Here is a 12,535-nt window from a genome sequence, read left to right on the forward strand (position 1 = left end):
ATGTGATATGGTTACTGTTAAACTGTCATGAAAATATTAACTCAACCTTGATGGTTTTTTGTTTTTTAACAGATTTTATGTTTTGTTTTCAGATGTCTATCAAGAAGTGGCATGGAGGCGCAGGTGAGTTCTCATTTTCCTTTATAAATCAAACTGGTCTGGCAATAAGATGTGTTTGGATGAAATAGGCACAGTAATGTTTTATGGTGAATTTATCTGACTGGGTAAATGCGTTTGACATTTGAGGTGTAAAATAACCTTTTGGAATGCAATTTCTGAAAGGAATAGGTCTATATAAACTTGTATCCCTTAGATCTTTGTTCTAATCAGTTAAGAGTTGTTCACTAATTAGACCGGTTTACTGTGGAGCTCTCTAATACTTGTAGACGTCTTCGCTTGAATTGCGCACCGAGCTTGTCCTGAAATTTGCCCAGAGCATGACTAATTCAAGGATGAAACCAGATTCTTTGCTTTAATCTTGACTAATGTTGCCATTTGAAAGCTCAAAATCTCATGTTTCTAATATATTCTCAGGCAATGTTTTGCTGTGTGAACTTCCTAAACGTATTTACAAGTTAAATAAGCTTTTTGCAAGTTAAACTACATGAAAATGTTACTTTTTATGGACTGAACTTACAGAATAGTAGGAAGAGCTAGGAATGTTGAGGAGAAATATGGGAAATGCCATCAAGGACATGATGCAAGCTATGAAAGATGGAAAGAAATATGAAGGAAGGTTAAAAGAAGAAGAGAGGGAAGGAAAGAAGGAAAAGAAGAACAGAAGGAATGTAAAAATATCTAAAGAGTGTAAAGTATGAAAGAGAAAGACAAGGAAACAAAGAAAGAAATGTCAAAGAAAAGAAGGATAGGACAAAGGTAATACAAAGAAGGAAAAAAGGAAGAACAGAAGGAAGTAATGTAACAACAGAAATAAAGAATGAAAAGAGAAGTATGGAAGAAATTGAAAAAATAATAAAATATATTAACAAGGAAAGAAAAAGAAAGATGGAATGAAGAAAGGAAGCAAATAAAGAAATACAGAAGAAAGCAAAAATTTTAAAAATAACAAATAAATAATTTGTTTATTTAGATATATTTAGATATTTAGATCCATTTTAACAAATGCTGAAAGATTAAAAAAATAATACATTTAAAATAAATTAATTTAAACAATTTTGTTTAGAATCTTTCAGTTTTATTTAAATGGATCTGTCCACTCTGGATGTCACTGTCACTTTTATTTAATCTAACAGCTAACTATGTCTCTTCGATTGGATAGCCATGCTAATAGTAATAACAATAATGATGCTATAAAAGAAACGTGTAGAGTTAAGGGCACATGTGGTGTAGTATTTCCTCTCTCGTATTTTACTGCAGGGATATAGAGACTGTATGATGTCATCTCTGCTGCAGAGCCAGATGGCTGACCGGCTCCATAATACACACATCGTTAGAGTGACAGTCTCCAGAAAGACTCTGTCCAGACCTCGCTTACAGGCACTGGAGCATTTAATGATGACTTCTAAACTTAAAACATGTTATTTCAATCAGATCACTGTAAATGCTGTTATTTAAAGCTCTGTGCTGTGCATTTTGATTAGGGTTAAAAATCATGTCGTGGAGAAATGAGCAACAGTAGGTTTTGGTGGCTATAAAATTCTGTTCAGTAAATGTTTGTAACCTTTATGAGGAAAGCTCATCTGTCTTTTTTACCATTTGATTTGGTTGATACAATGCAAACCAAAATTGCATTAATAGTTTTAGATCAGCCACATAGATTTAAATTTAGAGGAGAGGCATTGAGAGAACAGAGGTTGCTAGGTTTGGGTGTCTTGTTCACATGAGGCAGACCCCGATGTGAGCCACCTGTTCCACTATTTTCAAGTTTATTAACTAGTAGCCAGAGTTAAATTCTCTAACTAGCATATAGAAAAATGCCTCAGTTTTTTTCTTTTACATTTTTGTATTGTCCTTTATTGTAAAATATTGTATTTTTTGTAATTCTTTTTGTTGCTCTGCCCATCTCATCATAGATCTTAAGCTGGTTCTGACTTTGTTTTTGTAGTTTGAATTACGTTTTTACACTTTCTTTTTTCACTTCAGTTTTAGTAAAAAAAATACATATATATTGCTTTTAAAAATATATTTTTAATTACTTTACATGAGAAATGTTGCTTTTGGCAACACATTTGTAACACACAAAACATCAGTAGCATTTTATTTTGAGAATGTAACGACTGGGTGAAGGAGTGGCAGGAAACAAGTGCGAGATTAATGATATTTAATGAAGACAATGATACAGACAGTACTTGAGACACAAACAACGCTGAGAGGAATGCACAGTCCAAGATGGTGGTGATGAGTGACGAATCCGGAAGGTGGAGGTGAGTGGGCAGCAGGAGAGGGTGACACAGGAACTGCGGGGAAGCGAGCCGAAGGTAAGTGGTGTTGCTTGGTGGTGGGTTGCATAGAGTGGACGGGGTTCCGGGGAGAGACGGACATCCAACGCAGAAACACACAAGAAAGCAAAGCATAGGTCATAAACATGAAACAATGCTCTCACGAGTACAAGAAGCTAGACAAGTCAATATATAGGGATGAGTAATGAGTGACAGCTGTTGCTGATGACAATTAATGGAGACGCCCACAAACTAATCAGTGCTGACGCGTAACACACAGACTTCACCCACAAAGTGCAAAACCCAGAGATCACGGTTTACCAACCGTGACAGTACCCCCCCCCCCCCCTCTAAGAAAACCTCCTGGAGTTCCCAGAAGGCCCTACCTGCTGATTGCAATCATCAATAAGGGAGTGATCCAGTATGTCCCTAGCAGGTACCCAACTCCTCTCCTCCGGACCGTAACCTTCCCAGTCCACCAAGTACTGGAATCCTTATCCCCTCCGTCTCGAGTCCAGAATACGATTAACCGAATAGGTCGGTTCCCCATCTACGAGACGTGGCGGCGGGGGAACCGGGGTAGGCGGATTAATACGTGAATAAAACACGGGTTTAATTTTGGACACATGGAAGGTACTGGAGGTAGTTTGAGGCGGACTGTCACTGGACTAATGATCTTGGTGACAGTAAACGGGCCAATGAATTTGGGAGCTAATTTGTTAGAAACGGAACGGAGAGGAATATTGTTAGTAGAAAGCCACACTTTTTGACCCACGACGTAAACGGGAGGCTTTGACCGGTGGCGATCGGCCTTGGCCTTAGTGCGCTCCCTCATCCGGAGCAGAGTCTGGCGGGCTCTGGTCCAGGTGCGGTGGAACCTCTGGACAAATGCGTGAGCAGAGGGGACCACGACTTCGGATTCCAGACTAGGAAAAGCTGGTGGCTGGTAACCTAAGCTGCACTGAAATGGAGAGAGGCCCGTGGCTGACACTGGTAACGAATTGTGAGCGTACTCCACCATAGAGAGTTGTTGGCTCCAGGAAGAAGGATTCTTGGAGACCAAACATAGCAACGTTCTCTCTAAATCTTGGTTTGCTCGCTCAGACTGCCCGTTACTCTGGGGATGATAACCCGAAGACAGGCTAACCGTCGCTCCTAGCAACTTACAAATTTATTTCCAAAATTTGGATATGAATTGGGATCCCCGGTCAGAAACCACGTCTACCGGGAGGCCATGTAACTGAAAGACGTGATCTAGGACAGTGACCGCTGTCTCCTTGGCTGTCGGTAATTTGAGCAAGGGAATGAAATGTGCCGCCTTCGAGAAACGGTCCACTACAGTCAAAATGACCGTCATGCCATTAGAGGGCGGGAGGGCGGTAACAAAATCTAGTGCGATATGTGACCAGGGTCTCGAAGGGACAGACAGCGGTTGAAGAAAGCCATCAGGAGGCCGGTTAGACGATTTACCACTGGTGCAAACTGAGCAAGCCAAAACAAAATCGTGGATGTCCCGAGCCATAAGTAGCCACCAGAATCGTTGTTTAACTAACCCCTTTGGTTCAGCTTATCCCTGGATGACAAGCAACGTTAGAGCAGTGACCCCACTGAATAACTTCGGACCGTAACTCTTCCGGCACAAATAAATGATTCGGTGGGCAACCGGGCGGAGGCGTTACCCCTTCTAAGGCCATCTTGACCTTCGATTCGACCTCCCATACGAGTGCTGAGACGACTATTTTCTCAGGTAAAATACACTCGGGAGTCACCGGGCGGGCGGAGGGATCAAAAAGACGTGACAAAGAATCGGGTTTGACATTTTTGGAACCCGGGCAGTACGACAGAGTAAAATCAAAACGACCGAAAAAAAGTGCCCACTGAGCCTGCCTGGAATTGATTATTTTGGCAGTTCTAATGTACTCTAAATTCTTGTGATCGGTCCAAACAATGAAAGGTACACCTGAACTTTCCAACCAGTGATGCCACTCCTCTAAAGCTAATTTGATGGCCAACAATTCTCTGTTACCAATGTCATGATTGTGTTCAGCAGGAGATAACCGATGAGAGAAAAACGCGCAGGGATGCATCTTATCGTCCGAGGCAGCACGTTGGGAAAGAACTGCTCTCGGCCCCAGAGTCCAGAAGGGTGTGACAGTCGTGAGTGTGGTTCTCCCACCGCAGTTTCACCGGAAGGAGAGTCGATGATGTGGTTGAGGACTTCCCGTCGGAGATCCCACCCGATAGTAGCCTCAAACTTACTACCGGGCTGGCTCTTTTTACCGTGCAGGAATGGATGGAATGCTCCGAGCCACCGCAATATAAGCATAGTCCTTGGGACCTCCGCCGCTCTCTCTCCCATCGTCGACGGGACCGACCATGTTCTCCCGACTCGAGCGGCCCCTTTCCGGAGAGACGTAATGGCGTGTAGGACTGACTTGTCTACCCAGGCGGTTAATCCGAGCGTTCACCCAGAGTGCCAGGTCGATTAGGCCGTTGAACGTTGGGGGCAGCTCGAGGAGGTAGATCTCCTTCTGAACACGGTCGGCCAGCCCATGCAGGAATCGATCCCACTGCACGACCTCGTTCCACTGGCACACGGCCGCCAGGGTGCGGAACTGAATGGAATAGTCCGCCACCGATGATTCTTCTTGTTTGAGGTCCGAGAGCTGGTGAGTGGCCTCCCTGCTCGATTGAACACCCGTTTCATCTCTTTGGAGAGGGCGTGGAACGAGGCGCAACACGGATGTTGATTCTCCCACATCGCCGTCCCCCATAAGGCAGCCCTGCCAGAGAGTAGGGTAAGAGCAAATGCAACCTTGGACTTCTCTGTCGCGAAGTTGCGGGGCTGCAATGCAAAATGCATGGAACATTTGTTAAGGAAAGTCTTGCAAAAGTTTGGCTCACCGGAGTAACTCTCTGGCGCCGGAAGTCGCGGCTGTGGCCGGAAGTGGTCCTGGGAGGTCTCCCGGGGGACGGGCGGCGCAGGCGATGCAGTGGGCGCAGTGGGAGAGGTGAGTGCTCGGACACCTGTGTCACCAGCACTTGGATCGCGCGTCCGGTGTTCACGATGCTCTCCTGCTGCTGATCCATGCAATTGACGCTGTGGTGAATGAATTCAGACAGTGAAGTGGTGCTCGCTGCTTCCATGTTTGGTGAGAGCATTCTGTAACGACTGGCTGAAGGAGTGGCAGGAAGCAAGTGCGAGATTAATGATATTTAATGAAGACAATGATACACACTGTACTTGAGACACAAACAACGCTGGGAGGAATGCACAGTCCAAGATGGTGGTGATGAGTGACGAATCCGGAAGGTGGAGGTGAGTTGGCAGCAGGAGAGGGTGACACAGGAACTGCAGGGAAGCGAGCCGAAGGTAAGTGGTGTTGCTTGGTGGTGGGTTGCGTAGAGTGGACGGGGTTCCAGGGAGAGACAGACATCCAACGCAGAAACACACAAGAAAGCAAAGCATAGGTCATAAACATGAAACAACGCTCTCACGAGTACAAGAAGCTAGACAAGCCAATATATAGGGATGAGTAATGAGTGGCAGCTGTTGCTGATGACAATTAACGGAGACACCCACAAACTAATCAGTGCTGACGCGTAACACACAGACTTCACCCACAAAGTGCAAAACCCAGAGATCACGGTTTACCAACCGTGACAGAGAAGTGATTAAAAATTTTTTTTTTTCAAAAAGTATCTTCATTTGAGTTTCACTGAATATCATAAATGTTCGAGATTTTCATTTTTGGGTGAACTGTGAACTGCTAACTATAAAAGGATAGTTCACCCAAAAATGAATTTAATATTATCATGTACTCACTATCAAGCTGTTTCAAACCTGTACTGTATGAATTTCTTTCTTCTGTTAAATACAGAAATATATATTTTGAATAATGTTGGTATTCAAACTGTTGCTGGTAGCCATTGAGTTTATTTACTTACATATGAAAGTGTAGTGAAACTTTTTCCAAATGTATTTGTATTTGAATTACAACTTTGAGGCCACAGGAACAACCAAGTTCCGGTCTATAATGGTCACTCTGACCCACCCACCGGCAGCGTCCTATAAACAGAAGTATCCCTGCGCCTCGTAAAACGCCATTAGCTCTGATGCAGACCAGCGCCAGACCCCTGTGAAGAACTCAAGAACCCAGTTCCCTTTTTGGATTCCTTGGCTATACATAAATTGCACATCCTCCTGAACACCAAGCCCTCCCTCTCTGAAGGATTAGATAGGTATACTCAAAGAAACTGTTATTTTAACATGTTTATATTAACATATTTATCCATGTCTAGACATGGCAGTTATCGATTGAGAAGCCAGTCTTATGACCAGATGTGAATGAATTATCCATGTCTTATGCTGTATGACTTATATAGCAGATTCCTCACTTCTCATGTTTAAGAAACAGCAACAGCAAGACATATGGAAAAATACTCAACCCTCTGACCCACTTCATTTTTTCAGATCTTTGTCTTTCCTCAGATGTAAACCGATAGTTTGACCTCTTCTCCAAATCGCTTGAAATTATGTTGTAGAAGAAATAATACATTTATCCTTCAGCCATTTACTATATGATGATAAATCCTGGAAAATTTCCCATATGCATTTTTGTTTGCAAAACACGAAACCCACTCTGGAATTATTTGTAAGGCCACAAGACTGTGTTCATGTTTTCTTGTGTGCAATGAAACGGCTTTAATACTTTTTCAGTTATCATTCAACCTTCAAATTGTGCAAATTGAAATGGCAAATGAAAAAAAAAAAAAAAAAAAAAAAAAAAGACAAAATAAACAAACAAACAACAACAGCAAAAAAACTTTTTCAGGCAATATAAAAATGTTTCGCAAAACTGCAATGGATAAAGTTACACATACTTAGTGAATGAGACCCATTCTTTCTTTTGTTTGTTCATCCATCCATCCATCCAGAATTTGTCCTCATTTGATTATAAAGCTGTAAAGCAATTTTGCCCCTTCAGATAAAAACAAAAATCACTGCAGTTTAGAGCCAGATTTATGTTATATTAAACTGAGTGCAAATTAGATTCTACTGAGAACAACATGTCTCACAATAGAGGCCATTACAATAAAGTAAATACAAGAACCCCGTACAAAAATGATCTCAACTATCATCACTGTAAGGAAATTATCAGTCGGCCTCTTTGTATATGATGTATGCTATGTTTATATGCCTCATTGATTTTGTGCTTCTGTTTTAGTTTTATCCTGCATCAATCACATCATAATGATCAATTTCATTTGATATATTTGATACCAACTTCATTGGTAATATAGATTCCGCAAAGCTAATTTAGCTAATGCAATTTGTATTGACCGGATATGCCCAGAAGAATAAGTGCACATTAATCACCTGTAGCTCTACCTCTGTCCCATATAATCCTCAGCATTTCCATGCTACAACCTTCCCTTTCTTTGCATTCTTTTTCGTCTATTTTCCTCTTTTTGCTTAATTTTCTTTCCTCTTTTATTTTTCCTTCTCCTTGTTCTTTGCCTTACTGGTTCCTTAGTTTTCCTTTCTTTTCCCCCATACTCTTCCATTTTCTTCTTCCTTTGCTTACTTTCCCCTTCCTTTTCTTTTCCGTTTTCCTCTTTATTTCTTTTTCTGCTGCATTCTAAATCTGCCAGGAGTGATTACACAAACCTCCTGGACTGTCTATATGTGTTCATGATGAATCTCGAAGATATTTTCTCTAGCCAGCTGCTTTCTAGACTGGCTCTTTTTTTCTCGTCCAGGGTGGCTGGCTCTTAGTGGCCAGCAAGGGTGACCCCTAACAGCTGTGTCCGCTCACCATGCAGTCCTGTCTGGCTGGCCTATCTCAGTCTGTCTCTAAAGAGCCCTGTGTACTTGATGCCCTTTCAAGTCAGAAACCAGGAGAGCTGTGCCTGATTAACTGTGAAATGAAAGGGAATGAAACCCTTGAAGGAAACTTGTTGGTCTTTTTACAAATTATATTATAGCGTAGGGTGCATATTTTCACACACCGCTTGCACTGTTGGAACCTATTGTGCTTGAAATTAGGGTGGAACTGTAAAAACAACCTAGAGCTAGAAATTATTATCATGACCTTGATTTCCACCACAACTTTCAAAATACTCATGTCAAAAGAAATGAGTAGCTGGCTGCAATCGCACCAAGAATCAAATCAAATAAATACTGTTAGATCATTATTTTCACTATATGATGGCTGAGATACCTTTGACAGTCATATTTTTTATAGATTGTTGTTTGAACTAGATAAAAACTTATTGGTGGAATAGAGGTAATGTGGTTATTTGAGTGGCGGCCAGAAGGTTAAGCTTTTCTTCTCTGTTCACTGTGTTGAGCTCAGCCATCTATAGTTTACTAGTTCCCATTTCCTAATGGGAACCGACCTCTGAAATCACAGTAAAGAGACAAGAGGGAACATACAGGCTTATTATTCTTCACACACACGCACACACACACACACACACACACACACACACACACACACACACACACACACACACACACACACACACACACACACACACACACACACACATACACACACACACACGTTTGTTTTTGTGAAAAGTGGGTTCATCCCATAAGCGTAATGGTTTATATACTGTACAAACTGTATATTTTATCGGCCTTCACCAACCCTACACCTAACCCTCACAGGAAACTTTGTGAATTTTTACTTTCTCAAAAAAACTAATTCTGTATGATTTATAAGCGTTTTGAAAAATGGGGACATGGGTTATGTCCTCATAAGTCATCCTCTCCTTGTAATACCTGTGTTATACCCATGTCATTATATAGAGTTTTGTCCTGATATGTCACAAAAACAAGAGCACACACACACACACACACACACACACACACACACACTCAAAAGCATTTGTGTAAAATTATTTTAGCTTCAGTAACCCAAAAATCTTCCATGGTACCTCCATTTGGCCACTACAACTGAAGTGGAACAAACCTTCTCAGTTTTCTGCGGAAAATGTGAGTGGTCCTTGGAGATGCAAAGAAATTTTGGGTGATTGCCATTGTGTTGCTAAGGTCAGGGATCTTATGGTCTTGGCAAACCTGGAAACTTAAGGGAATTTTAAAAATTTCCTGGTGTCACCATACGCTACTGGAAGGAGTACGAGGGAAACAAGGGGTACAATCAAAGTCTTTAATCTAAGGAACACAGGCGAAATCCACATGATGGGCACTGGAGCAAACACTTGACCAGCCAGCAGACTTAGTCTAGGTAGGTGAATATAGAGAGAAGAGCCAGGGAGGAAACAGGAAGGACTTGGAGCAGGAGGAGACAAGCTGGACCATTACGTTAGCGCCGATGCAGGAAGGAGTCATGGAGGAGGAATGGCCGCTGACACCAGTTGGCCGACCAATGGCGGCGGAGCAGGTGGTGGAGGAGCCCGAGGTGGAGAGGGGGAGCCAACGAGCCAGGGGGAAGCAGAGGATCTGGGGGGCCAGGGTGCAGTCGAGGGCTCTGGTGACCGAGGAGATCCACGGCGGAGCCTGATCGACTGAGCACCAAGGTGAAGCTGGTGGGACGGAGCACAAGGTGGAGTCCTGAGGCGATGGCTCGAGTGGAGCCAGAGGGACGAGGGAGCCAGGTGGAGCTGGTGATGCTAGCTAACAGCCAGAACAGTCTCGTATGGCCCTTGAGAGATCTGTCCCCCTGCTACAGCAGGACGAGGAGGAATTCCAGGCGGGTGAAGGGATCCATAAGGAAACAAAAACACTGATAGGTAAAAATGGAAACAAATACGGAGGGTAGACACATGGAGGTAACTGTTGGTCGGGTCTTCTGTAACGCGATACGCTGTGGAAAGGAATATGATGGAAACAAGGAATACAATCAAAAGTCTTTAATCCACACAATGGGCACTGGAGCAAACACATGTAAACAAAACCAGTTAGCAACAAGTAGACCCAACTGAGGTGAAAAGCACAGACAAGAACTTAAAACACATGATAATTACTAAACACAGGTGCACAGTGCACAGAACTTTCCCTTTAAGACCAGTTGCTTAGAAAAGTAATAGCACATCTCCTCTCAATAACCACACAATTTGTTGTACAATTAATGTCTGTAGAATAACCAGTCTAGGAATATTTACATGCCAACGTTTTAAAACCCTTAAGCATGTGCTATAGTAGAAGATGCTTGTGTTAGCAAGTGCCACTACTGACTATTTTTTCATTTGAAGGCTTTACCTCTGTCGCCAAGCAAAATTTTTCTCTTCACATGAGGATTGGTTCATGCGATTATGTTATTATTTGATCTTTTTAACCTCCCTCTGCTCATGCATGGCCCAAATCAATGACATCATGAGTTAAATTTACAGGCAGGTCATCATGTGGCCTGGCAGGCTATGCTGTATAGAGAGCCGCTGCCACAGGGAGAGCATGAAATATTCCACATCTGGAAAGATGGAAAATGGCTTGTGGCTTCCTATGGACTTCCATTGTTGGCACTGGCCCTTTGGAATTCTGTAATGCTGGAATTGCTTTTTGGTCTCAATTTCGTTTATAAGCTTATAAATCCTGAGATTGTTTTTGTGTGTGGATTGATGGATCATTTGGTTACCTACAGCCATGCCTTTGTGTTTAAAAAGCAATTTACATAATGTAACGTTTCAATTTCTTACTGCACCATTGCAGGTTCTTGCAGTAAAGAATCTTTCTCCATAATTCCCCTATAATTTGATTAACTTATTCTTGCCAGAGTGTGATTTTCTCACAATAGGAGATGTCGTAGAGGGATTAAACGGACACTAATGTGGATCAGACTCCAATTACATGCAGTGCTCTGTAAATCCCAGGATGTATAAATGCCCAGGAACAATAAAAGCAACTGGAACATATATATGCATATTTGAAATAAGATTCTCATTCTCACCAAGGCTGCATTTATTTTATCTGAATTACATTAAAAACATTAATACTGTAAAATACTATTACAATTTTAAATAAAATAACTGTTTTCTATTTTGAATATATTGTAAAATGTGATTCATTCCTGTAATAGCAAAGCTGATATTTCAGCATTATTACTCCAGTCTTCAGAGTCACATGATCCTTCAGAAACCATACTAATATGCTGATTTGCTGCTTTTATTAAAGCTTGTATTATTGTGAATGTTGAAAACTGTTGTGCTGCCTAAAGATGGTTGGAAATCATTTTATTCTGTAGTGTCTTTTCTCAGGATTATTTGATGAACAATGTTTGAATAACAGCATTTAATGAAATATAAATATTTTGTATTATTTTAAATGTCTTTAATAGGAATTCACTGGAATTCCAAACTTTTGAACGGTAATATACATGTTGAATTTGTACAGTATTTGAGCATTAATTGCAAAACTGTCCTGTAGTTTATCAATGAAATAACTGAAATTCATACTTTTTCATTCCAGACACTTTCCAGCCATTCCAGCCTTTGTGGATTAGATTTAATACAATGCAGTGTTAGATTTTAAGGCCATTTTTGCTTACTTTTTGTACTTTGCACTATTTTGGGTTGCAACTTTGTTAAATGTAATATTCTAAAGGCCAGATTGTAAAGCAGCATTATCTAAACACCTCTCCCTCTCCTAAGCCTTGTGCTTGTACAGTTATGTGAGACCGTGGTGTCCCTGCGGGATAGAGGGGTTTTCTTGTGGTTAAGTGCTTATTAAACAATTTGGCCGGGCAATCGAACAGGCTACAGACAGAAGAGAATAAACTGACTTCTATTCTCGATTGAGCTCCTGTGGTTTTGTGCCAAGCAATTTGCACAAATCACATTCTTTTTTTCTTTCATGGCGTCTTATTAATTAATTGCATTGTTAGTTAGCAGCTTGCTAATATTTGGGAGATTTGACTGCTTATTGTGTTTTGCTAGTCAGAAAATCCGGCATAACATTTTTCTTTTTGACAAATTTACACCAAATTGGATTTAATAGAATCTAGTCTTAAGTTTAAATCTAATCAACAGTTAATTTCCCACCTTGATTTACCTTTTCAGACATATTTAGTCTGCTGCAAAGATGTAAGATGATATTAGAAGAACATTTGATTTACTTGTTCCTTTGCTTGTTTGTTGTTTTATCTTGTATTGAGTTGGGCTGTACAAATGTC

General features: G+C 41.4%; 1 protein-coding gene across 2 annotated transcripts in view; it reads left to right on the forward strand.

The window, feature by feature from the left end:
- Positions 1 to 12,535, forward strand: part of LOC132123528 (stAR-related lipid transfer protein 13-like) — a 76,355-nt gene that overhangs the window by 18,582 nt on the left and 45,238 nt on the right. For both annotated transcript variants that reach the window (XM_059534195.1, XM_059534196.1), the window contains one exon: positions 93 to 123. In XM_059534195.1, coding sequence (XP_059390178.1) covers positions 93 to 123 — 31 coding nt within the window. The remainder of the gene's footprint in view (positions 1 to 92; positions 124 to 12,535) is intronic.

Source organism: Carassius carassius, chromosome 41 (assembly GCF_963082965.1).
Source record: "Carassius carassius chromosome 41, fCarCar2.1, whole genome shotgun sequence".
NCBI lineage: Eukaryota > Metazoa > Chordata > Actinopteri > Cypriniformes > Cyprinidae > Carassius > Carassius carassius.